This window comes from Lineus longissimus, chromosome 17, assembly GCF_910592395.1.
Source record: "Lineus longissimus chromosome 17, tnLinLong1.2, whole genome shotgun sequence".
NCBI classification, from domain to species: domain Eukaryota; kingdom Metazoa; phylum Nemertea; class Pilidiophora; order Heteronemertea; family Lineidae; genus Lineus; species Lineus longissimus.
Window position 1 is genome coordinate 9972911 of NC_088324.1, and position 25627 is coordinate 9998537.

At 40.2% G+C, this 25627-nt stretch overlaps 5 protein-coding genes across 7 annotated transcripts; 2 read left to right on the forward strand and 3 right to left on the reverse strand.

Annotated features, from left to right (window-relative positions):
* Window positions 1–35: 35 nt before the first annotated feature.
* On the reverse strand, window positions 36–8462 carry LOC135501191 (pre-mRNA-splicing factor 38B-like). Its single transcript, XM_064793111.1, has 7 exons — window positions 8363–8462; window positions 7638–7806; window positions 7320–7388; window positions 6842–6993; window positions 6500–6560; window positions 3025–3287; window positions 36–2745 (listed from the first exon to the last, which is right to left on the reverse strand). The coding sequence occupies exons 2-7, from the start codon at window positions 7791–7793 to the stop codon at window positions 2310–2312; spliced, it is 1137 nt and encodes a 378-aa protein (XP_064649181.1). The 5' UTR covers window positions 7794–7806; window positions 8363–8462; the 3' UTR covers window positions 36–2309.
* A 230-nt stretch (window positions 8463–8692) lies between these two features.
* On the forward strand, window positions 8693–11918 carry LOC135501350 (palmitoyltransferase ZDHHC12-B-like). The gene is made up of 5 exons (XM_064793418.1): window positions 8693–8880; window positions 9438–9577; window positions 10127–10258; window positions 10566–10732; window positions 10974–11918. Exons 1-5 carry the CDS (start codon window positions 8745–8747, stop codon window positions 11320–11322), a joined length of 924 nt encoding a protein of 307 aa, XP_064649488.1. The 5' UTR covers window positions 8693–8744; the 3' UTR covers window positions 11323–11918.
* Window positions 11919–12681: 763 nt separating this feature from the next.
* LOC135501204 (eukaryotic translation initiation factor 3 subunit G-like) lies at window positions 12682–16239 on the reverse strand. 2 transcript variants are annotated; one of them, XM_064793136.1, is made up of 9 exons: window positions 16182–16239; window positions 16038–16081; window positions 15473–15567; window positions 15058–15117; window positions 14589–14825; window positions 14018–14180; window positions 13618–13751; window positions 13333–13439; window positions 12682–13019 (listed from the first exon to the last, which is right to left on the reverse strand). In XM_064793136.1, exons 1-9 carry the CDS (start codon window positions 16196–16198, stop codon window positions 12998–13000), a joined length of 879 nt encoding a protein of 292 aa, XP_064649206.1. In that variant the 5' UTR covers window positions 16199–16239; the 3' UTR covers window positions 12682–12997. The 2 variants fall into 2 exon arrangements, with proteins under 2 accessions (XP_064649206.1, XP_064649207.1); XM_064793137.1 differs by lacking the exon at window positions 12682–13019 and having other exon boundaries at window positions 13329–13439.
* Window positions 16240–16542: 303 nt separating this feature from the next.
* Window positions 16543–18337, forward strand: LOC135501205 (protein C10-like). The gene is made up of 3 exons (XM_064793138.1): window positions 16543–16635; window positions 17298–17474; window positions 17618–18337. The coding sequence occupies exons 1-3, from the start codon at window positions 16593–16595 to the stop codon at window positions 17785–17787; spliced, it is 390 nt and encodes a 129-aa protein (XP_064649208.1). The 5' UTR covers window positions 16543–16592; the 3' UTR covers window positions 17788–18337.
* A 406-nt stretch (window positions 18338–18743) lies between these two features.
* On the reverse strand, window positions 18744–25584 carry LOC135501203 (procollagen galactosyltransferase 1-like). Of its 2 annotated transcripts, none has more exons than XM_064793133.1 (13): window positions 25327–25584; window positions 24727–24839; window positions 24361–24476; window positions 23796–23860; window positions 23421–23496; window positions 22911–23115; window positions 22567–22686; window positions 22149–22231; window positions 21769–21875; window positions 21241–21315; window positions 20825–21010; window positions 20427–20630; window positions 18744–20191 (listed from the first exon to the last, which is right to left on the reverse strand). In XM_064793133.1, exons 1-13 carry the CDS (start codon window positions 25440–25442, stop codon window positions 20014–20016), a joined length of 1644 nt encoding a protein of 547 aa, XP_064649203.1. In that variant the 5' UTR covers window positions 25443–25584; the 3' UTR covers window positions 18744–20013. The 2 variants fall into 2 exon arrangements, with proteins under 2 accessions (XP_064649203.1, XP_064649205.1); XM_064793135.1 differs by lacking the exon at window positions 25327–25584 and adding an exon at window positions 24952–24967.
* Between the last annotated feature and the right edge of the window lie 43 nt (window positions 25585–25627).

Below are 25627 nucleotides of genomic sequence, written 5' to 3' on the forward strand. Positions count from 1 at the left end.
ACCTTGTACTACACTACAGCATCGGAAGATAAACATTGTATAAAAAAGATGATCAATTTATTTTATGATACAGAAAACAATATACAGAACAAATTTTACATGGAATCACTTAAAAAAATTCAACCCAGTCCCAGCCTCACATTTCTAAGACAATCAGCAAATACTGATTTGGACTCCCAATCAAAGGAGGCTATAGGCAGAAGCCAGGTTGATCAGATTAAGTTACACTTAGTCCCAAATAGGAGTCTCTCCCATTGGACAGAACAATAAAACTAATTACTCCTTTATGAGGAATTTATCTTATGCTGAATCAAGGACGACCCTGTTCCCCCAACTGAACATCAGCCTCATGAAGACCTTCGATTTGACCACCAGCTGATACATATAATCCCCCTTTAAATCACCTGGCGAATACATATGGTCCACTTTTAAATCACCTGACTAATACCAATACCAGCTGAAATATCTCAGCGAAGTTGCAGAAAGTATGGGCCACTCCCCGACACAGCTTGAGTTTTGGCAGGGACAGCGACTGTAGGTGCCCGACATGGAACTAATACAGATCTTCACTTAGTCCAACCCACATTCTCGAAGCAGAACGGAATATCTCCACCAGTACAGACTGCCACTAGAGCCTGTGACAACGGGTGCTTGATAACACCAGAATTATAAAATCAATCGGAGCTGATGTTGTGTGAATCAATAAATCCATGTCGGATCAATCGCTACGATTCTTGTATCTTCAAGCACTCGTGATCAACAGACCAAATCCAAAAGGAGTGGACTCACGACTTCAATAATGAGAGCTTGTGTTAAGACAGTGTATTTTGAGACTACCAGTGAAACGTTTTCGAGTGTTTCCATTTCTGAGAGCTTCCCCTTTTTGGAATATAGCCTTTTTCCCCCCACGCTGAAAAGTTATGATCTCTATAGCTGCCCATTGCATGAGACACTGAATTATGGAGACCAAAACCGTTACACCAGCATCAAAACATGTTCCCAGTCGTGCTGCCTGTAACAACATTACAATGTATTTTGATCTTTCTGATATAAAAGTAAATGTGTGGATACACCGAAAGATTTTGTTACACAACAGTATTTTTGTGCCCTTGGACATTTTTCATTGGTTTCAATGAACAGAAGACAAGAGATGTTGTACTAGGACGTCACAAAACGGATACATGTAGGAACTTAGGGAATCTATCAGAACCAGTCACAAAGACTATCTAGGTAAAGCCTGAAACTTCGTCACAACCAGATGTTAGGGGCGAGTTTTCCTTGTGAATTTAATTATTTGTTTTGCTAATTTGGACAAAAGCCGGCCTAATGAATGCAAAACTAAAAATGTGCACAAACAGTTTCAGGTTTACAGTATCCTAGCAACTCTCAAATTTCCTAGTGCATCATTTCTCACCATAGATACATACATATTCTAGGACACAAACACAATTACAGCAAGGTCAATATCTTCTTGCTGTGATATTACAACAGCCCATATATTTCGTTCGTACAGTCAATGAAAGAAATTGCAAAATAACTTCAGAATTCTATACAAAAAGATTTACACGCAGGGTATGCGAAGTTACACTGTTTTCCTATTTGTCATAAACAAGGAGGGCATGGCTCAACAGACACATGTAAGGTCAACCTCTAAATGCAATATGGACCCAACAGACAGTATCAATGAAACCATTTTAGGATCGTTTACAATATGCTACATAGTACAGAGGAACAAATCACCGCGTCTTTCTCAGACAATAAATCATCCCCCCCGCATGTGGAAAATTTAGGGGCCAACTTAAATGTATAACCCATTGATTCCCTCCCAATATACAAAACATCTTGGTTTCTAGTTAACTGTAAACCTCGTATTTTTGGCAACCTTAAATTTGAATGAAAATTTAACTCTCATACTTTTACCCTTACTGATTTTGGTGAATAGATGGACTTTCAAAGATCAACCATTAGCCCAGTGTATAATCAACTCGCAAAAATATTAGGCTTGCTAAAAATAAAGAGGTTTGCAGTTTCCAGAACACCCGTGAAACTAATATCAACCTGAACAGTCTCGATTTCAAGTAGTAAGAATCTCTATCAATAGGCAGGACAACCTAGCCAAGCCTAGCCTAGCCTAGCCTAGCCTAGCCTAGCCTAGCCTTGAAGCCTCCTACAAATTCAACTTCGCACAAATTGGCTACATGTACCACATCACTACAAAATTCCCGATGAAAAGAACTGTTTTCCTCAATAAAACTTTTGCCCCAGCTGGACAACTTTTAATACACTTGTGAAAATATCACCCCAAACGCTCAATAGTCACTCGTGGAACGCTTCTGCCGTTCACGTTCACGACGCAAGTCTCTCTCAAATGAATCCTCCCTATTGCCACCCTTATCGGAGCGCCCCCGATCACGCGGGCTCCTTGACCGCCGTCGGGAATGTGTGCTCTTTTCTGGACGATGATGTCGGTCACGGGATCTTGAATCGTACTTATCATAGCGATCAGGTCTACTATGGCGGTCACGAGATCGTGAGCGCTCGCGGCGCCGATGTGACCTGTCACGTGACCGCGATCTCCGCCGATCAGTTGATTTCTGCCATGGATACGGTTCACGTGATCGTGATCTCTTGCGTTCCTTGTGACCATCACGACTCCGTGAGTTTGAATGTCGATCTTCATTCCGGTTCCTGTCATTATTTCGTTCTGGTTCTCGATTAAAGTCAGGTCGATCTGCTGAATTTGGTCTGAAATAAATACCCGAATTCATGAGTAAAGAAATCAACAGGTAACAAGTCTTATAGAAGCCACAGTGGGAAACAGTCCACACAACATCCCATCATTTAAAAGTAACCACAGTTTATCATTACCATCCACAGCTCAGAACGGGTCAGTGCAGGCAAAAAATGGCTCCGCAGCAAAGGGGCTGATTACTGTTGTGGTCGGATGACCAATGAAATGCAATTCTAGTTTCTCTTGATGCACAATTTACCTACTTTGTGTGGTGCGATTGTAATTTTACCAACCTTTTTTGATTATAACCCGCCTCTTCCTGTACATGCTCCTCTCCAGCTCCACCCTCTGCCTCCGCACCCTGTGCTGCTAATTCCTGTTCGTGCGCTGCAAACTTTTCCTGGTTTCGTTGCCTCATGTGGTTCTCGATCGACTTCTGTATCGGGACCGGTATCCGCGGAAACAACGTTGACCACCATTCCAATTTCACCATGAATTGTCGAGCGATTTCCCCGATCGGCAACACACAGCCTCCGCCAGCTTTCACATCAACCTCCTGAAGCAAGAAAAAAGACGAGTCTTACTAATGTTCTGGTATCAATGCAAAGATAGAAACGGCTATGAATAAGGCCAAGTCAATTCAAAGATTCTTCTCACATTTCAATTTTACACCAACTTAAAAAGTATCTCACGTAGAAAATTTCACACCAATCTCATTCATAAGCCTTTTTTCAATAAAATAACAGGGGAATTCAATAAAAAAAACATGATTATAATGATTGATTATCTGCTGTAAACATGAAACCAAGTGGATAACACAGGCCGCAATGTGCTTCAAAGATCTTTATAACAGAAATGCCTGCCCTCATCTTACAAGTATGAAAATAAGGCCCACGTCAAGACCATTTCCCCAACACCAAACAGTAATTCAAGTATAAGTGTACTTGAGGTAGCTAAACTCAAAACTACATCAGCCTTTCAAAATCTTTACTTAAATTTTGCCAGGCACACAAGTCCATTATTCAAAAGTCCTTTACAGGAACCCAGTTGATTTCATATTTTCAACAGTACAGCATTTTGCAAAAATGTGCTCAAGTCTCCCTCTGCCAGCCGTAGAGGAGAAGATGCTTCCAGAGGCTTGAACAATACAATAGCTAGGGTCACTTATTAGACAGGGTCATTCGTTCACTTGAGTCTCGAAAGAGCTGAAACAGTATGAAGTCGACTCGACGTTTTAAAGGCCCAGTGTGAACATGCCTCTCAATCTGTTATAAACTTATCCAAGACACCCTGACACACAGATGTTGCAGAAACATGATCAGAATCTCACCAAAATTGCATTCAAATGACTTCTCTCTTCAATCACCACTCAGGCTGGAAGACAAGTCGTATCAAAGCCCTTGGATGAGCTGCATCAGAATCCAGCCGCTTGAGGCATCAGCTTTGATATTCACCATGCTGTCCCAAGCAATTCATTTCATACCCTTTCAGAGGCGGTGGCATTGATGCGGTGCCCTGCTCTCCGCGACATGACGAATTTTATAGTTGATTTTACAAGGTAATTTTTTGCTAACATCGCCCTTGAACGACCGATTCAAATGCCAGACTTATTTTATATGGCAATATTTAAGCACCAAAGGTTGGTCAGTTTGGATTTATCTTGATGGTGTCTCTGAGGTAAACTGATTTTCACAAGATTCCAAATGTGATCAACTGACTATTTAAATGCAACAACACTGTAATAAGATGCATAAAAAGTGGCCCTAGCATTTTTAAGAATCGAAGAATAAGAACAAAACTGTTCAAACCTTTCAAAGCATCCTCTCCACAAACCTGGGCGACAGGAGTAAATCACTGCTATCGTAATCTGCAACTGGTAGTGTTTATTGACCCTGGGACCAAGGTCCTCCGACAGATAATTGTGCCTATTCGTATTACCTGTCGCTAGCAAGAATACTTTGTCCGTTTCTCAGGTGTTACTGTGTGTATTCGGCCATCCCTGAAGAAATTAGAAACACTTATTTAAAATGGGTATCTGAGTTTTACCCCAGTGTATATTAAGTGACAATCAAGAGAAAACAGATAAGTTAAAATGGGACAGGTTTCGAGTTGGTGGATAGTACAGAGTATTTGCTTTATATTTTGACTTTGTCGATAGAACCGAAGAGATGAACATTTTTTGAACAATTTTCCTAACCAGGGCTCACTGAAGAATTTACGTTTTCATGACAGACCCGACGTCAACAAATGTGGCAAACATGACAAGGACACCAAAAACAAGAAAGCTCCTATACGCGATTAACAAAATTTATTTTTGCATCAGAAGACTTAAAAAAGTTTTGCGCAATTTCTAATTTCACTAGCATAGGCCTAGCAAGTGAAAGGCAAGCACAAAGCATCAAATTTCCCTGAAATGTAACATTATACACACAGCAAAGTTACAAGGCGTGTTTGGACTTACTGCAGTCCATGGAAGGAACGGAGTTACCCCACAGCACTGCAATGTGTCACTAAGACCAGGGCCTGCTCAGAACCATCTGAAAAACAAGCAAACATAATAAGAATGCTGTCATCAGAGACTTGATTGACTTTCAATAAGAAAACAAATACTAACCACCGAAGCCTTTCTGCTCAACAGAATAACCGATTCTTTTTTTATAATAGTAACAACTTTGTTATAATACTTACATGTACTTCACAACCATACGAATTGATTGCACTTGTGTTATTATTCTAACCACCTTGTACTTATACAGTAATTCTACTATTCTGGGTTGAATTACTGTATAAATACTGTTGAAAAGGTGCTTATAAGCACCCAATGCAACTTTTCAGTCATTTCAAATTTTCAACTGAAAGCATGGTCTCTCAAGGGCATTCTAGGCCTTATTGAATAAACAAATGCAAGCTGAACAGCAGCGTGGTTACAGTACCTTGTAACCTAGCAATATTTTTTAACCATGAAATCTGTTCTTAAGGTTTTTTTAATCATCGCTGACCCGTGATATCCTACGCTAAGCTATAAGTATCAGTATGATGAAAGAGAAGAGGCCCGTGCGGTACATACTGTTAAAATATGGCGGTTATTTCCTGAAAGCTTGGACGACTGGGTGCCTTGCCTGAGCGCACACCACCTCCATGCTGAGCAGAGCCATCTGGTGTCTGTAGCTAGAGTAAGAGTCAACCTATGAGGACAAACAGATATGCATAAAGAGCAACAGTATTATAATTTGATGCTGACGATGACAAAGTGTCAATGAAAAGCAGGCCAAATAATCCCAAGGATTTTTTGCAAACGTTTTCATATGTTCAATTTCCTGATTAGTCAAGACATATGGACAATGAACGTGATAAAGTACATTTTCTCGGCCCAAAATTTAGGATAGCAATAAAATTATTAGGACTACCAGTTGGAGACATGAGCACATGAAAAGTTGAAGAGATTGGGAACGATCAGATCAGTTTAAATTATTCCTGATCAGATTTGGTAAAAATAATTGGATAGAAACATATTTATGTGCTTTTCACCGAGTTCTCCACACTGAGGGGGGTGGGGCAACGGGGTTTCACACACATTTATGTGTTGTTCATTAATTTGAACTAGCACTCAACATTCGACTTACCAAGTCCGTGATGTGGAAAATTATAAACAGGTTTTCAGGGCACTAGGCCTCTTTTCAAGCTTGCTGCGTGGAGAACATCGGTGACAACACACACACAAACACCGCTGAAATAGAACCATTATCTCCCCCATCCCATGGCACATACCTCTTCATCGTCTAAATAAGGAGCGTACCACTCCCATAAATCAGCCGGAGGCTGTGTGTATCTGAAAATAAAAGAACAAAATATCAGAATAGCACTAGGGAAAGATAGATTTGTCTTCCATTGTTAAAAGAGACAGATCAGACTCCAAACAGACAAATCAAACATTAAGTACCTTGTGGCATAGCCTATATTGTTGTCAGGATTTTTCACAAATTTATCTGCTGTAGCCTATACTAGCACTCGAGGGGCACCTGCACAAACTTCATACTCAGCAAATCCAAGTCTCGTTAAACTGCATCGTAGTACATCGAAACTCGAATGGCTTTTCATCAACAAACTCACCTAATATACAGAAACCCAAGACCCCTTATATAAGCCGAGTCCTTGTGGTTGATAAGCCCATTCACTTGCTTCCTGGTCAATCTGAGGGTGAACAACTTGTATAGCAGACAGAAGGCACTTGATACGATACCACCGGCTCCGACACCACGAACCTAAAAGACAAGTTTCCCATTCATAATGAAGAGTTATGTCAAGTATCCAAGCTCGTAGCAGTGCACTCTGTCGAACTCAATGAAGGGCACATAGTAGGGATTTAATAATGTAAAGTTAGATTCTAAGGTGCCATGCTTAACTGTTAAAAAGCACCTCGAATTTTGGACAACAACATAAAAAGTTCATGATATGCCATACATCAACAATGGAGGATTTACTTCAATGATGATTAAACTTTGCTGGCCAAGTCAAGGGCATTTAGAACATCGGTTTATTATGGTGATTCTCCTGCTCTTAACCCAGTCAATGTGGTAACCACACTTACCCCACCACACATGCCTGTTTGTCCAGCTGTTTTTCTGCTTCCCTTTTCCCAAGGCTCAAGATGGTTCACCTAAACATAAGAAAGCGTTTATAAAGACTTTTTAAAATGAATCTTAAAGCAATGTGTACATACCACATTGACAGTCAAGAATAAGACGCATTTTAGTGTAAAGAATTAATAAGGGTGGGCTTATAATCCGAATTCTGTGCAGGATGAATGCCAAAATGTTAAGAAAAAGAATTTGCACTTCAAAGTTTAGAACTCGATGAAATGAAACTGAAAGGTCTGGTGTCTGGGAAAAAGTTTGTTACAACTCACCTTGTAGTAAATTTCATCAATGACTTCATGGTAGGTCTTCAACTCGTATAGATTATTCTTGAAGTATGGCGAAGAGAGTATGTTGGTCAGGATGAGGTTGTTCAGGTTCATCGTCTTTTCATTGCCATGGATTGGAAGAGAGTTGTTGGGCGCCATATTGGCAGCTTCTCTAAAAAGAAACAGACAAATTTGTCCTCATCAATCATGACCATTTTCCAGAAGATGTATGACACAGTAAGTAGGACTGTTGTGTTGGTTGGAATTGGGACAGAAGTATTGGTTTACAGTGACTAATTTACACACGAACATGAAACAGGATTGCTCGGCCATCAAGTGATGAGATGTGATTTCGACGCATGGCCATCACTGCAAAGAGAAGCGAGTGCGCTCCTTAAGTTACTAGTAGGGCTAGTCTAGTAGGCCTACAGTCGACGAGTTAGTCCAGTGGCTGCTACGAGACTGGATCTGGGCCTAAGGAGATGAATGTAAATACGAAGGTTGAAGTGAAGCCATACATTCTACTGGCACTTTTATGCAGATGTAAATGTAAAATGAGATGTAAAAACCTGCAAAATGCAAACTAAGCAACGATACCTAGCGGCGACTTCTGTCACCAAAAAATTGCAAAATCGACCAACAAGGAAGTCAGCTACGAGATACATTTACGAACAACAACGTACATTTGAACATCCACGATTGAGTTCTAAATGGTCTTGAATACTTACTTTACTAACTCACCAACAAATCTCACCAAGAAATTATGTTTAGAGTCTAAAATAAACGATTTATCGAGAGAATTTTGCAAAGTGCGTTCAAGTCACGTGACGGGGATCTGATTCAGCGATTTAAAGAACACTGCAGAATAAAGTCCAGATTTTAATCATAAAACCGGATGCAAAGAATTCCAATATAACAAGATCTAGAATACAAATATTTTGAATCTATATTATTGAGTATCTGATACAATGAAGAGCGTTTATTTCATTGAAAAAACGATCAAAGTGTTACGAGAAGTGCAATTAATTTCTTGACATTTTCTCCATCCAATATGTCAGCCCCCATGACTCAAAATTACTGGATTATTGAAAAGTGAAGTTTTCTGCCAAAATGTACAATATCCAGGCCGCATTGCAGGCAAAGGCGTTGATGAGAAAACATAGGAAATGGGTCAAGCTTGCAATTCGAACTTTCAACACGATTCTGTGTTTGGGAATCCCACTGACACTTGTTACGAAGGATTCAGGTCGGTTGTGTTGGTGTTCCATCCATCCACTATCCAGATCCAGCGCGGGGTGTGGTCCTGGTCAGTGGTCAGCATGGATGTTATTGTTAAGCCAAATGGATATGTCCGGAGATTCCACTTAATCGCCATGGGCCTTAGCAGGCCTGCCTCTGGCTATTGCAGGCGATCCCCGTTGGCGTTGCCAAGTTTGCAACCATCATGACCGTGTGAAAACAACAAAGTTAATGTTGTAATCAGTAGTAACATCATCATGAGTCGGACTTACAACTCGGGAGTACAGACATTATACCAATGCTGTAACATATACATGTATAATGTACATTTATGGTGAATTCAGGGAGTACAGACATTATACCAATGCTGTAACATATACATGTATACAGTACATTTATGGTGAATTCAGTGTTTATCATTTCCCTCAGCTGAATGTGTGTCTTTTTCCATGTTTGGTAATGAACTGTTCACCAGATTGCTGGGTCCCCACTCACATATGAAGTTCCAAAATGAGGTCAAGTGAGTTGAGTTACAAACTACATTCTATAACTGCAATATTTCAGAGCTGCATCGACATATGCATGATGACAGTGATCCAACATTTGAGCTGATCTACTTGATACTAGTGATCGTGAGCCTTGTGGCTTACTATGTGGTGTGCTTTACGGATCCTGGATTTGTTCCAACAGCAGGTGAAAATAAGGTAATGTTGAGATTTCTTTGATGATAGTGTATGCAGGAAGTTTATCATGGATATCATGAAAAGTCAAGTCCAAATGTATGTATATACATGTAATTGTAAAGAGCATGGACCATTACTATATCCCTTCGTCATTAGATCTGGAAAATTCATCAGATTTGGAAATTGAATTTAACTAAATCAGCTTGGTAGAGCTGAGGGGAGCTTTAAAAAGAGCCTCAAAACCTTTGGGTCAACTTTGTCCGAAGCCAAGATCCAGCTGTTTACAAAGTTATAGGCCACTCTGGCCATGAATGAAATTCAAGGTTGTGACTTTGCTGTGTCGATCAGAAACTGGTATGACTTTGTCCTTGACAAAATCTTGAGCAGCAGACACTTTGATAACAGGAACGTTGTCAATACCCAAAAGATATTGCTAAAAACTCCTTACACAAAGGACTTCTTCATCAGTCTGCTGATGACGTGAGCTGACCTCCAGGGTTAGGATATTCCTATTGATCAACCAATAAATCTGTTTCGATCTACTCTAAACGTCTTTCTCCAAATGTTTAGTCTCCTCGTATCTTCCATGAGTCACATCTTTTGGATATGTTCGGAGATGATGACGGTGGTGATGAGCATAGCAGGAGAGTAGCTGAGGAAACCCATGGTGTGCACAGGAGATGTGGATTTTGTGGAATTCAGGTCAGTCTGTATATACACAACAGCCTACTGTAAACCCATATAACTTTGCAGCCTTAAATTTTAGCGAAAATATCCTTTTCTGATTTCACCACTTCAAATTCCACTAATGGTTGGGCTTTCCATTGGAATTCATTATGATCATGTTGTTATTCCCTGAATTCCCAGTTCACTTTGGTACATCGATTGGGATAAAAGCGAAGTGGTGGACAGAGTTAGCAACCTTTACAAGATGGACCAGTGAGTTGATTTGGATTTGTAAGATTACCATGACGTTGTTATTTTATGTAGGATATTTCTCTCTCTGTAGCAACCTTTGAGATCTCACCACTGCCATGACTGTGGGCGATGTGTACGCAAGTTTGACCATCACTGTCCTTGGGTGGAGACGTGTATTGGAGAAGGTACACACAAATATTTCCTGATCTGGTTGTTTATCTTTGAAGTCCTGATACTGTGGACGACAAAAATGACATGGTAAGTTGTTTCATCTCCTTGAACCTTCTAGCAATGAATTGAGTGAATGAGTCTATAATACGTCTTTGTAAACCATGGCCCTTGTACTGGGGGACTACCTAAAGTCAGCTATAGATACCTACCACATTATATAGGATATAACTTTTATCTAGCTGTCATGCACTGGTGAAAACTTTGTTGAGATATGATCCTGAATAAGCTGATGTGTTCTGTTTGATATGTCTTAAATCTTCTTTTTCAGGGGATGCTTCACACGGACTGATACGTGGTACCAATGGTTCACAGAGAATTTCATTTTGCTGATGAATATGTTCTGGCTATCCAACGGCGTCTGCGTCGTGACGGGACTGCTGTGTTTCCATTCGTACATCATGTGTGTCAACCAGACGACGTGGGAAATGATCTCTCACAGTCGCATTACATACTTGAAACATCTGAGCTGGTCGCACAATCCATTCCATCAAGGATATATTCAGAATGTGCGAGACTTTTTGTGCAGGAGACGCTACAGGAGTTGGGAAGATTTGTATTTCCGTAACACTCGATCTGGCGTCAATTCCCATAAAAACCTGGATTTGGAAGTGGTTTGAGATTATTTCAAAGGTCTTGTTTTGCATTATGAAGTGATTAGCCTTTAGTGACATCTGTGAGGAGTTAGCTATTCTAGATAGTCTAGTGATATTATCATCACTTCATTATTGGCATAGATTATGTTGCATTATAGTAATACAGATAAATGCACGTTGAATTTGGCATGATTACTACTGGTACTGGCAGCTATTTCACTGTACATGTAGGTGATGGTATGAAGAACAAATGTTTTTTTCCAATTTTATAACTTTTTACATTTATGTCCTTTGTTTCCTCTCTTCACTGGTACTGCATGCAATGCCAACATTATGTACAGAATAAAATCAAATGAGGTGTCAGTTATAATTTATTATCATCAAGATATTTAAAGGCCAGGTTGACTGCTAAGATCTACAGTTTGATGTGATGGATTGTGGACCAAGATAAGCTCAGTTTAATTGGGGTTTTTAGATTTTAACCAGGTTCAACTGCGTAGTGTTGATTATTTTGTACTGTTTTGTTATCTACATGTAGATTTATATATTTTCAAGAAATTATTTCATATGGCTTGTTGTATGTTTAGATATTGAAATAAAGTTAAAAATGGACATTCCAATTTTCTAAGAACATTCCACTTCTGTTCATTCTGTGGGTTCATTCTGGTCTCAAGGGTGTGTGTACAAAGCACGCCTGCCTGTCTCTTCACGAGATGCCATGCCATTCAGTGATGAGACTGGGCAACCTCCATTCCTTCAATAAGTGCCTTAAAGCAAACTTCGTATGAGCAATACAATGCCCTTACGGCACCTCATGAATTGATGCATATTCAAGTCATACGCGAGTTTCTGAATGGAACCTCATTGCAGAGCCTACATGTTCATCAGGCAGACTCGAGTTTACTGATCAGTGCCAGACTTATAGAGGAAATGAGAAGGTTCATTTTCACTGCCCGAGAAAATGTTGACCGAAGAGTTGGCCGAAACATTGGTAGACGTACATCCTCTGGCAAACGGCCTGCAACACAACTTCTTCCTACGCATGTTTCCATTGAGAGAGTAAGTATGTATCGAGTGAAATGGCCCGATATTGTCAAGGTGGTACATGTCGGGCAAAATCCCCTTTAAAGACTACCTCCACAATCAATGGTGGTCACTAACGGGTTACGTAAAATTGTCCAGCAAGTAATCCCAGCTATGCCACAGAATGGTTGTAGAGCAAAAACAACACTTGAAGAGGACAATATCCATTCCTTTCCTCTTTGAAGCTCCTAAATGCTTTGCAGTTGTCAACCCGAAATATATTTTTCTCGACCAAAGCTAACAACCCTCATAACTGGTGTTGCAAGAGCAGACGGGACAAACAAAAACAAACAGGACATATTTCCATACCCAATTATATTTTTCACAATAACTTGTAGTACATACATGTAGAGTGAACACGGTGGTTTACGACAGAGCAACCAAGACATGACTTCTAAATTCACTTATCAATAACTTGTTTACATGTACATTAACAGTATTCACTCTTCAAGCTCAATGAAGTGTCCCAAATTGATGGAAAGTTCAAGATATAATTCCTTCCTATATTAATAGAGCTTGCTGGCTTGTTGAACTTCGTATTCAAAGATCCACCAAAGCTATTCAAGGGAATGTCAAAGAGTTTCCCCTTCATTGATATTCTTCACTGTGGCTACTTCTAAGTTGCATTTGTTGATGGCCTGAAGCGAGAGAATTAGGAACAATATTGGTATAAATAGATAATCACCTTTAAACTGACAATCACCTTTTAAACTAAGATTCTAACAGCCTTGGTAACATGATATCAACGATTGTAATGGAAAACATGCCTAGGCAGGCTAATATTTACTACATGTATTGTAGGGCAAAGTTAAAATGCGAATAAGTAACTTTTGGGGCGTAGAAAACCCTGGTCATGCACCCACACCCGCACTCACTGTTAGTGCAGGATATGGAGGGGGGTGCTTTACACTAACATTCCACAAATCAGTGTCCGAACATCCGATCACTTACTTTGCCCATTCAACATTCAAGATGAGATGATCATAACCAAACCCTGACACAGAGTTTATCGCTCTAGCCGCATCTTCCTTTTTGATGTAGTTGATGAAAGCGAAGCCCTGAAAGAGGAAGGTAAAACCATCTTTGATCACATAAGTTAATTCATACTCACGTAAAGTAAGAAGAGGAAACAGGAAGGGGTGGATAGCAGAATAGACGATATATATTCATATGATAACCAAGTCTTGCGTGATAGTAAAATATGACGTACAGTATACTAGTATTAAATATGCTCACCTTTGACTGTCCGGTGTATTTATCTTTTGCTAAATAAATTCTTGATATTCCACCGAACGGCCGGAACAGATCTTGTAGATCGGTCTCCTTTGTGTCTTCAGAAAGATTGGTCACTCGTATCGTGGCGTTTTCATCTGAAGAAAAAAAATTACCGGTATATGATATTCACTCAAACACAATTAGCTTCCTCTTGTCAGTGACCAAGCACACAACCAGCTACTTCTATATATGCAATTTCTACTCGCGGGATCCTCGAAGAGAGAGAGAGTGTGGCAGATATGTTAGGTAGTGATTGTAGATGATTTAAAATGGCTATTTAGAGCGCAATCTGGTTGACAGATAGCCACAGCTTTTTGTGTGATGATAAGACTAAGAGAAGACTAAGGTTTGATAAACGTACCTCGCTTCTGCATTGATTCTCCACGCCCCCTATTGGCACCATTCCTTAGACTAGGCGGCACATATTTTCCCGTTTTCGAACCCATAGCAGCGGCCCCAGCATCTGCGCCATCTGTTTTGTCTCCGGTCGTGCCGTCTGGCACCTCACCCTCACCCAATGTCTCCTGAAAATCAGATGAAAAGTTTGTCCGTGGTGTTGGGGAAAGCAAACAGACCCAGGGAGATATGTGGAAAGTTTTAGTTTTTGTACAATTGGATAAAATTTGAAGGGTCGTCCATGTCGTATCTGAATATAGTATATATTATAGAGTACCTGTAGATATTCAGTGAACAGTTATTCAACCAGCTTGACTACAAACCAATGCAAATGATTAGCAAGTGAAGAAGTATCAGGGGAAAATGACTCGGGATTAGGGGGCTCTCAGCACCGACACAGACAACACATCGATGATGAATGAACGATGAAGGGCTTTTAGGAACACAGTAGCAAGGGTCGTGGGTCACGGACCAAATGACCATGGGCACTGTCCTCACCTGGGGAGAAAAAATGTCTTGGCAAAAGCCCAGCTTACCTGTAGAGGGGCCAGTGTATCTTTGTAAGGACACTTTGTGGTCCAATGGTCACCGCGGCAGATCCTACATGCCACAATCTTCTGTCCCTTCAGCTTGGCCAGCGGGTCATCATCTTGTTCCGTTAGTTGCGCCTCCTTGTTGTGAACCCATTGCATGAATACATCTTCAGAGATGATGGTGTTGGACGGATTAGGTCCAGGGGGATCATTCGCAGCCAAGCCATACTTCTTCCATGCCTGAAACATATAGTGGAATATTCCTTAGCAGACACCTCCATAAGCGGGACACCCTATTTACTAAGGACAGTTATTTGATTTTGGTCAGGAATTAGCCATTACTTCTCAATTTGCATCTCTGTGATCAGGACACCTCTCTATGAGGTACTGGCGCATACAATATCTTCTGTCACATTCTTCCAGTGTCTGCCCCCCCCCCCCGGCCGCAACTGACAAAAAAACGTGGACCTACCTTTCTTCGAGCGATTGATTTTGAGACTTTCCTAACCTCCACTTTGTAGGTTTTCACCACCTGAAATAAAGTTGTTTTCAAATCAAGATGATGGCTAATTTGTAACTTATTTGCATATGATTTACTGTCATTATCGCAGCAGTGTTCAATCACATGCCATACATGACCTTACAACATGCTGGAATATTCCAAAATTGCAGAAGTGTTCATTTTAGGCCTATAAATGCCATAAAAAAGAGTTGAATGGACTTGACTGCATCATGGAGGTATCATTAAGAATAGTCTCATACAAGTCAAAGCTTTTCAATGGAATGAACTCTCAATATATTATAAGCTTGCTTATAACAATGTTCTAGAAAAATATCACTAAAGATACTCAAGCATGGGTAAAATTAGTAAGGAAAAAATCCCAGACCTTCACTTTTCTTCCATCATCATCATACTTGTACTCGGTGTTAGTCTTGATTCCAGTCCGTTCATTGTAGTCGTCCTCTGGCGGAGGTAACTCACCTAGCAAAATCAAAACGATAAAAACATAGCCTTCTAATTCTTGAAAATATGTCTCAAGTTCAAATTTTGCAGGCGCTGCCAGCCTTTTTGATCGTGAAGATCTTTTGTAAATTGTATAGAATAGATAGTTCGTTTTCTCGACCTTTGGTGGTACAGGCGTATCAGGCAAAGCCAAAGGGCCAGTGGTGCTGGTGATGGAACCGATTACAGTGAAACTACGACAAGGACGGTCAAGGTAAGGAGAGCAGACGTTGATTAATTTATTTGCCTGTTGCCACCAGTCGGCTCAGTGTGAGAGTGACAGAGACCGACTCAGTCAGACACTGAGACCAAGTCAGTGATAGTGTGGTAGGCCCTAGTACAGTTCGCGAAATGTTAGAATTTGAATAATATGCAGTAGGCCTACATGTAAAATGTACAGCCAAAAGCATTACAATCTAATCTAGGCTATGTTTGATGAAAAAACTTACTTGTTTCAGTCAATTCGACCTGATCGGCCCAACTTGTAACGTTTCTGAAACGAGAACGTGATGTAATTGATTGATTGGATACATTATCATCATCAATGGTGACAAGATTTTGAGAAAATTGACAAAATATGGCGAAAAACTCACTCCGGATTTTCTGGCATGGTGAATCCGTGAAAAGGCCGCACTTCGAAATAGTAAGCGAGGGGGCTTGTTAATTTATGCAAGTTAGTCGTATCTGTCATGTGACCTTCCTCGGCAAGTTCATAACACTACGCTCCGGACACAGTAGACAGGCCTCGTCGCTCCCCTCTCATGAGCTTCATTTATGTATAGATAGGTTGACAAATGAATTACCTTGGGAGTTTACAATACAAGAGAGTGAGTCAGGGAGCGAAACGACTTCGATTTGGAGCGAAACAACTGGGGGCGAAACGGTCAGGAAGCGAAACGACCGGACCTCTTCAAGTGATAACAGGTAAAGCCACCATTAGTTCATAATTAGAGCTCCGACAGCCCTCGATGTGTATATCGAGGATGTAAGAAACCGCAACCAAAATGGCTACCGCTGGTCCGAATTTTACCGCTGAAGATGCGAAAGGTGCTTTAGAATATTCCTTTCTCACTACAAATCGAATTTGGAGTTGTCTTGATAAATCTTAGTATATACACTTCACTTTAAACAAAAAAATTCCCCTCTCTGACCCTTTTTTCTGTCCAAAATTGCACACCAAAAAGGAGCAATTGACCTGTGTACATTTTATCGGTTTACTGTCGTTTCGCTACATTGCCAGTTCGCTACAAGTCGTTTCGCTACATGTGGCGGTCGTTTCGCTACATGGTAGGTCGTTTTGCTACATGGGCGGAGTCGTTTCGCTACATGGATGTAGGTCGTTTCGCTACATCGTAGGTCGTTTCGCTACATGGATGTAGTCATTATTTTTTCAAGTTTGTGCTAAACTCCGGGCTAAATATCTGTTGTGAATTTAGGGAAAAAATGCTCGAGTATAGTACAATTACAGATTCGTCTTCGTAATTACAGATTCGTCTACATCCATGTAGCGAAACGACTCCACCCATGTAGCGAAACGACCTACCATGTAGCGAAACGACTTGTAGCGAACTGGCAATGTAGCGAAACAGCCTGATACCATCCTAAACATCATCATGACTGATGACATGCAGCGTCCACCACCGTCCACCAGGTCTAAATCTTACAGATATGCTTGGCCTCCTCTTTACACTTTTATACATTTTTTGCAGCTGCAATGCGCGATATTCTTGAGGCATTCCACATGCCAGAGAATGATGCACGGATCCAAGAAGCCAGGGACAATGCGGGGAATGACATGCTGAAGATGATGCAGATTGTTTTCCCTATCACAACGCAGATACAGATGGATGTGGTGCAGAAATATGGATTCTCTGCTGACGGAGAAGGTACTAAAATTGGTCCAAAACAAAACTTAAAACCTGATTTCATATAGATGAAACTGTTATTGTACATGTTGTAATTGGCTGTTGAGTGTTAGTGGTGGTCTGTTTCATCAATAAATGAGTAAAATCATACATTCTCTTTTCAGGAATCATTCAATTTGCCCATGCGGTGAAAATCTTTTCAAAACATGATGCTGATCTCGCCCAGTTGAACTCTGAATTGATCAGCTTCGTGATCCCACAGATGGATTCACCACCAGCTCCGCTAAGCCAGCCACAAACAAGCACTGGGGCACAAGCAGCGGCTAACTCGTGATGCGCAACAAAACTTATAAAGAACTGCTTGACAGTGAAGAGTACATAGTGACGCAAGGTTTCCATTACCGTGGGAAACTGCTTTGTAGTCGGTTACATTTGCCAAGCCATAAACTTGCATCGAAATTAAACCAGCAGCTGTAAAAAAACGTGCAGTTTCCTGCGTTGTCGGGCTGTTCCCACTGTTGTGGAAATTGGACACTAGCTGACATTCAAAATGTAGGTCACTTGTTCTGGCATGGCAGGATTTTCATCACATGGAACTTAGCTTATTGTGACATTCTCCAAAAGCTAATATTGGAGTAACATACATGTAATACTCATTATTATGGTGCTTTGTGAATCTGTGGCTGAAGTGATTTTTGTTGGGTATAGAGTATTCCTTTGGAGTTTACAGGAACTGAAGCATAAGGAAATATGGTTATGATCTTGATCTTTGGGGAAAGTTTGGAATATACTGTTATGTCTTGTACCTGTATCGTAACTTATACTTTTTTTAATGAGTTCATGATTTAGTCATGATTTAGTCATGATTAAATAAATGTCTATGATTGGAATCAAAAGTGTTGTTATTTGGTTTTCATCTGTAGTATCATTACTGGAGTTATTGTCACTGGCGGCCGGTGTATGGCAATATGGATGTACTTAAACACTCCATTTGACACCTTTGGTGCTTCATCCGAGACGTGGTTACTGCCATCATACACAATATAGATATTCATTTGAGACATGATGCACAGCCATCTGGGCTTGGAAGCCCAATATGGACTAATTTCCATGCTCGCCAAACAACGTGATCACAACTATGGATGGACTTCCATATTGACCAAGAGAACTGTCCCAGCCATCGCAACATACAGGACAGGTTTCACCTTGTGAAACTGTCCCAGCCATTCAGTCGTGACTATTTCGAGCAACTAAAACACATAACTTTATATAATAGGTAAAAAAGCTTTATTTCATGAGTATTTATTAGGTAATAACTATCAATTATTATAATAACAAGCATGGTTAATTGTGTTAAAGAAAGGTCACCACTTGGGTGACAAAGAAAGTTTTGACAAAATGTGCCAAATATATCAAACCTGTAAGTAATTGTAATTCTTATTCTTCAAGGAAATAGAGAGCAAATGACAAATCTAAGCAATTTTGAAATAGTACATGTAGTATGTTCATGTATTCGCCACTTCCCTCAAGCAAGAGTTACACTACCACTCAGTACTCGGTAATCAGAAACCCGTTAGCCCAGTGCTCTTGTTTTCTAAACCAAACAATTATGATAACTGTCTTCTGTTTGAGGAAAGAGTCAAATACCTGAAAAACTCAGCTATCAAAGGCTGTGTTATCTCCATTCAACCCCAGATTATTGACGGGGTGCCAACAATTGCAGTAAACAAAATGACCCCCCCCCCCCCAGCGGAATTCTCGTTCTTCTTGATCACTCGTTTCGAGTAAAGATAATAGTTACCCCTTTCTCCCGCCTAACCGAAAAGTGTGAATTTCTCCTTCCAAAACAGACTTCAAGTGTGTGAAATCAGAACCAAATGCAATTCCATATGAATCTTATGAAAGTTCCAAATATGCTGAACATTACTGAGACAGCATTAAAACCAGTTTGCATTCTAATCTCATGCAGGTATAAAAAGTATGAAATGTAAATTTTTTCTGAAACATTTTAATTTGGGCAACACGGACTAGAAAAAATAACGATATTATGCCCAAGACACGAGTATTACCTCTTTTTAGGACAGGTTCTGTCGATGGGATAGCACTGTGACCAGCACAGTATAAAATGATTATCATTAACATACTGTGTCAACCTGATATAGCCATTTGAGGCTCCACTGTTTTACTATTACGAGTAAGAAAGGCCTTTTGTACATTGTACCCCGGTACCTCTCAATTGGCTAAACAGTGTCAACATAGTACTGTAATACTATACATAAACATGTAGTGTAAACTTCGATGTATTCATGGCTGATTTATGTCTATATTCACAAGGATAAAGATAACCACAACGACACAATGACAATACTAAGTGACTGAAGAATATATTCTATTCATAATTTCAAACAAACAAATTCTTCTCACTTTAGAAATCGTCACAGTACTACAGTAAACAAACCACACTGACTATGGGACTGGCAGTTAAGGATTAACTAACATACATCAATATTTTAACATGAATTTTTTTAATAAACAATGATACTGATATGGCTTATTCGGGTCATAACTCATCATTAGACAGTCTCGGTCTCGCTTTAAGACTGTCGTCGATTGTTTTTGACATTTCTGTGTCGGAGATGTAATTTTCCTGGCCAGTGTAGTGTGTGGGATGGATCAGTAGAGGTGCTGTTGACAGCGTGACGAGATCACGTGGCTCAAATTCGCTTGACCACTTCACCCTGAAAAGTAAGGCTCGACTCATAAGAATAAAACAATGCACTGACAGATGACGTACACTGTGAGGGGCTTCTGGGTGGAACATTCTAAACGTAGGAGTAGCTAGGTGATTAAGGAGGGCGAAGCATGAATGTTTGAGGGCCTAAAGCACCAAGTTCTAGCATGGGTATCTCGGGCTCCACTCCACGGAAAATGTATTCAATTCAGAAACCTTTAAGGCTATTTTCTGTCACTTACGTTGGGTGCTTATCATACATGATGGGCAGATACTCATCGACGGGAACCAATTTGCCGAGAGGCTTCTGGCCGAGTAGTTTACGTGCACCTGTGAGCGTAAGGGCGTACGCCAGCGTCCAGTAGGAATACTGGGGCCTGACAAGATGGTCTGCATTGTCAACCCATTTCTCATCGTTCAGCTGCAAGATTTTTCGTCCAAGATATCTGCAAAATGATTTTACGAAGATACTGCATGTGATGCCAACTTTTTAAAACTTTTAACCTTTACAATTACCTGCAGGCCTAAAGATCCAAAAAGTAACAAAATGGTGTCAAAATCCGCTATTTTAAGGCAAGTAGGCAGAAAACTACTCCAGCAAACTTCCCTTTTTCAACAACAAGTAAACAAAGGAACTTACATGAGATCCCAATCAGGCACATTGGCATACGCATCTTGGATATTATGATCAAATCGCGATCGGAACAGGGGTTCAAATCTGCAGTCGTCTTCAAAGATGATGATCTTCCCATAGTCATTCTTGACAACATCCATCCATACGTTGTAGTGACTAAGAAAGCAGCCTATTTCTCCATAGGTCATCGCTCTGAAATGTACAAGTTTGTATTGTATTCTGTTGTATGATACAAAAGTAAACTCAGATGAAAATGGCTTGATTATTTTAAATTACCAAGTGACTGAAGTGCAATGTACAACTTGAAAATCAACTGAAGCTTCCCTGTAACAAACCACTCCACATTTGTCAGCAACTTGCAATTGGGACAAAACAGAACTGAAGCATGGCCAAAAACAATGGTTGAAGAGGACTAAACTTACCTTTTTGTATGGGGATCTGCATAGTTAGGTAACATTTTAACTCCCAGGTTGTCCAAGTAAGTTTCATTGAGTTGCCTGAAAATAAATTGTGTAATCATAATGACAGACAGTGTGTAGGCGCATTTAAGCCAGTTGAGAGGCACCTGTATAAAATGCCCATTTTTCTGCTAATATAGACATATTTGTAATAGACACGCCTCTACTGGCTTAAATATGTCAACACAGTATATCCTACTACATATTGTGGATAATTTTGCTTAACTGATGTATGGGTACGTGTCTGCTTGCTAATGGTGAAAATTTTCTCCACTTCTTTAGCATTTGCTCTAGTGCTGGTTTCGTATCACTTTGCTTAGATGATAATTGGGATTACTGTCCAATCTTTGGCACAGGAAAAGGACATCACAAATTCTTCAGGTTTCTCACATGTTTGAGGTTCTTTGTTCTCTATTAAGAAAGCATCTCTGACAGCACTTGTTCTTGTAAAACACGGCATAAAACATTTCAAGAAAAATACTGAAAACTTACTTCCCGTCCACAGCATCAATGAATTCTGCTTCAATGCCAAGATAATCAAGAGCCTCCACCATCCGCTTCCGTCGTTCAGGGCGACGCCGCAGGTTGATAACATACACCTGAAATATATATAAACCGAATGCATCATACTCGGAGCTTAGATAACTTCAAGCTTAATCCACCATGTCTTTGATGCCTCAAAAGAGTTGTTGATGCCAACACACACCGACACTGGGTGGCCAATTCTGTTAAGAGTGCACCAGTGACTGAATGATTGGAATTGGCAAACCATCTCTGGCTGTCTACCACTCTAAATCATGGAAGTACTTCTTCACACAATAGAAAGTTCAATCTGTTCACTGAATAATTGTTTAAAGGCAGATATCACATACCTTATCAAACCCTAGCTTGTCTTTTTTTCTTGGCGGAACTTTGATGAATTTTGATGATGCCAAAGACGTCCCATTGCTTTCCACTGAAATATACAAATACATATTACGTCATATCAACATCAGTGGCGATGGGGGTGGCGTTTTCAAGAGTACCTGACCAAGGCTGGTGACGTTGATGACCTCCTTCAAATCGTACATCGTAAGACGTATTTTTGGCCAAAACAGAGGCATATTTTTGGGGCACCAAGACATTTGGCTCTTGAACAGCTGATGTGTGGCACTATTTCGTCACAATTCGATGCCGCAGCATTACAACAAGAATTTAGAAGTCTTGCTGTGTGTCATAACCTGGAGGAGGGGGCTTCCAAACCACACATTGAGAGTTGCAACATAACAAAGAGATGGCTTTGGTAAGTACCTGTTGCTTCCAGTTTCAGGTGAGTGAACAATGCCTTCTCGCTTTCAAGGGTCTCCTCCTCTCTCAATGGTTTTGCCAAATAACCAAAGAAATCTGTATTGACAACGTACATCTTAACATCTGAAAAAATCAAATTATTTTATCGATCAGAGGCACTTCAGATATGGGGGTGCAAAAACATAAACAAAACATATCTGGTATGCCTGGCAAAAAAACCATCAACTTGAGCTCATGATGTCAACTTGACCTCATGACATCAACCTGAGAAAAGAAATCACCTTGTTTTCATTCTCATTCTCAGATCAACCATCACCTAAACCACTCCATCGACAACTACATCTTACTTGAGTATTTCGCTGAGAACGCAAATCTGATGATGTCATCATGAGGACCCTCATAATTCGGCGGAGTTGGGTCGTAGGATAACTTGCGTGAATCCTTATGGTTCAGGTTGATGAGCAATGTTGAATGAACCATGGGCACCTCGAAGACCCCTCTTTCGGCACGCCTGATGACACTGATATAATTATCAGATCTTCTGTAATAGCCCTGAAATAATTCAACAGGAGTATGAAAATGTCATACTCTATGCAAATATTGTGATGATTATTTAACTCCCAGTACTCAATTACGGAATCATGGGTTAAAAATATAACAACCTAACAGAAAGAATGAGCCAAAAATCGTGCCAAATTTCAGGTCAGTTCCATATTCCTACACTCAGTGCAGGCCCATATTCATGACTGCGGCATGCAGATCATAAACTCACAAGCTATTTTACGATCAAAACAAAGTTTTGAACTATCAACTACTGGTATGTGATTGTTGGTGAATCATATGTTTCTTATCCTTACCTCTGCTGTTATATCGCCCCAGAAATTTGAATATAGAGAAGCAGATGTACAGTTCATCATGGGCGCTATCACTGTTCTGAAAACAAAAGATGCAGAGGCATGAAATATGCAACGCTTACCAGTGATGCTAGCACATCAGATAGCTTCAACAGCTGTCACAGAGTCTTCAAAGAATAACACAGAGTTTTGAATTTCAACTCTACTGATATCTTATAGAGGATCATCAGATAGATGGTAGGTGACAGATACTTCTACGTTACTTATCAAATCTATTAAAGCTGTCTTGGGATTCTTTGTCAGCTTGGTATACTTTTACCCTTGGATGCGGAGAGGGGCAACACAGTTAGGGGACAAGCTATTTCAGAGTAGACTTACTTTTCTTGTTCCATGAGAATATTCAATGTTTTTCGGTTGACAATAATGTTATCTGCATCAATCATCTGGAAAAGGGAACAAGGGATTGCCATTCAATTCATGAAAGACAAGATAGCTATGAACAAATCAGATTTTAAAAACCAATATTGGGGAAGTTGTTCCAACTCTGGTGTAATTCACGAGGGTTGAAGGATCAAGTCAACAGCAGTGTAGGCCCTCTACATGCATGTAGCATGTCCTGACATTGACACTCAAGACTAAGGCACTGACACAATTGGCCTAATTTCATTTCTCATTCCAATGATGGGGAAGAGTCAGGTTTATCAGTCAGTGGAGTTGGCAACATAGATCCGAGTCTGAATCACACACCATCAATTTTTCATGGCGTTTGACACAGAATGTAGGAATACAGATGAGCCTGGGCACATCTGCATTTGTAGCTTTCTTAATCTGCATCCACAGTTGTGTAGAACTTCTTGGGAAAAAAGATACTGTTATTTTTTTGGACAACAAAACATAGACCCCTCTGTATGAGAAAATCAAGGTAATAACTTCATGAACTTACCAAGAGATAGTCAGCCCATATTTTTCTTGCTTTGCTCAAGGCTGCCTGACGAAGCTGTATGACATTTGTGAAGCGTTCAGCTGTCCAATCAGACGGACCCAGCTCACCATCATATACTGAAAAGATCACATCCATTTCCTCAAAGTCCTATGAATCCTAAACACATCACAGAAACTTACAGAAGGACACCCTTGATCTTTAAAATCAGAGAGGAGACTTTTTTATATATGTCTAAATGGAAATCACAAGTTTTAGATGACAAAACCTGACCATTTTTGCCTTGCCAAGACAGGCTCTACTCTTAAAAATAACAAGTTTGCGAAGTGTCAAATTCATATTTTTACAATATATGTGAGTTTTCCTTACCTGTTGTACTGTTATCAACCTGCAAATCAACAGTATGATAAAGAGATCTCATCCTCTTTAGCCATTGGTTGATGACATCAGTTGAGTTGTCCTCACAGTGATCAACTCGAATCCTGGAAAGAGTAAAGGGGGACTATAGAAATGGGCTAGTGCCAATATACTGTGAGTGTGAGATAGAAGTGATACTTCTTGAAGCCTTCATAACGCTCAATCTATGGCACCTACCTGGTCCCTACTGCATTCTGTCAAAAATTGTGTAGATAAGCACTGGAAATAAATTTCAACAATGCCATTGTGTGTGAAGACGTATTGATATACAAATAGGCAATTAAAAATGCCAAGTTTCAGCAAATATGCATAATAAATAATGCAGTCAGACTCAGAAAGACATAGTGACACAGAGACAGATCAGGGTCACTGCATCAGACAGATTCAGATCGCTCATTGGACTAGTTAGTGAGACTGAGATTGTGATTGTCTCAATGTCTATTGACTGTTCCCTATGGCTATTAATACAGTCTCAAAGTAAGGCCTGTGCTCGCAAAAAGGAATGAAAGCGAGTAACTGAATGGCTTGGCTTGAAATTGACATAAAACTAACCATAATGAGATTCTGTCTTTAGGGTAGAGTAAATTTTCTATCCCTGCAAAAAACCAGGGAAGGGCATGTTGTTTGTTCCGAACTAAAATGGCCATCATCACAGAGGGAGAGATCATGGCAGGTTTTGGTATTTCTCCTACGGGTTCTACGATTGAGGGTGCACCTTGGGCCGCAGTCAGGGCGAAAATGATGCATATTTGAAGGAGTAAAATGGTTAAATTTCGAGGAAATCTTGAAAAATTCTGCCACGTAGAAACCATTTTTGTAGCTCTTCAATAAAAATAATCTGGAGGAGGTAGGA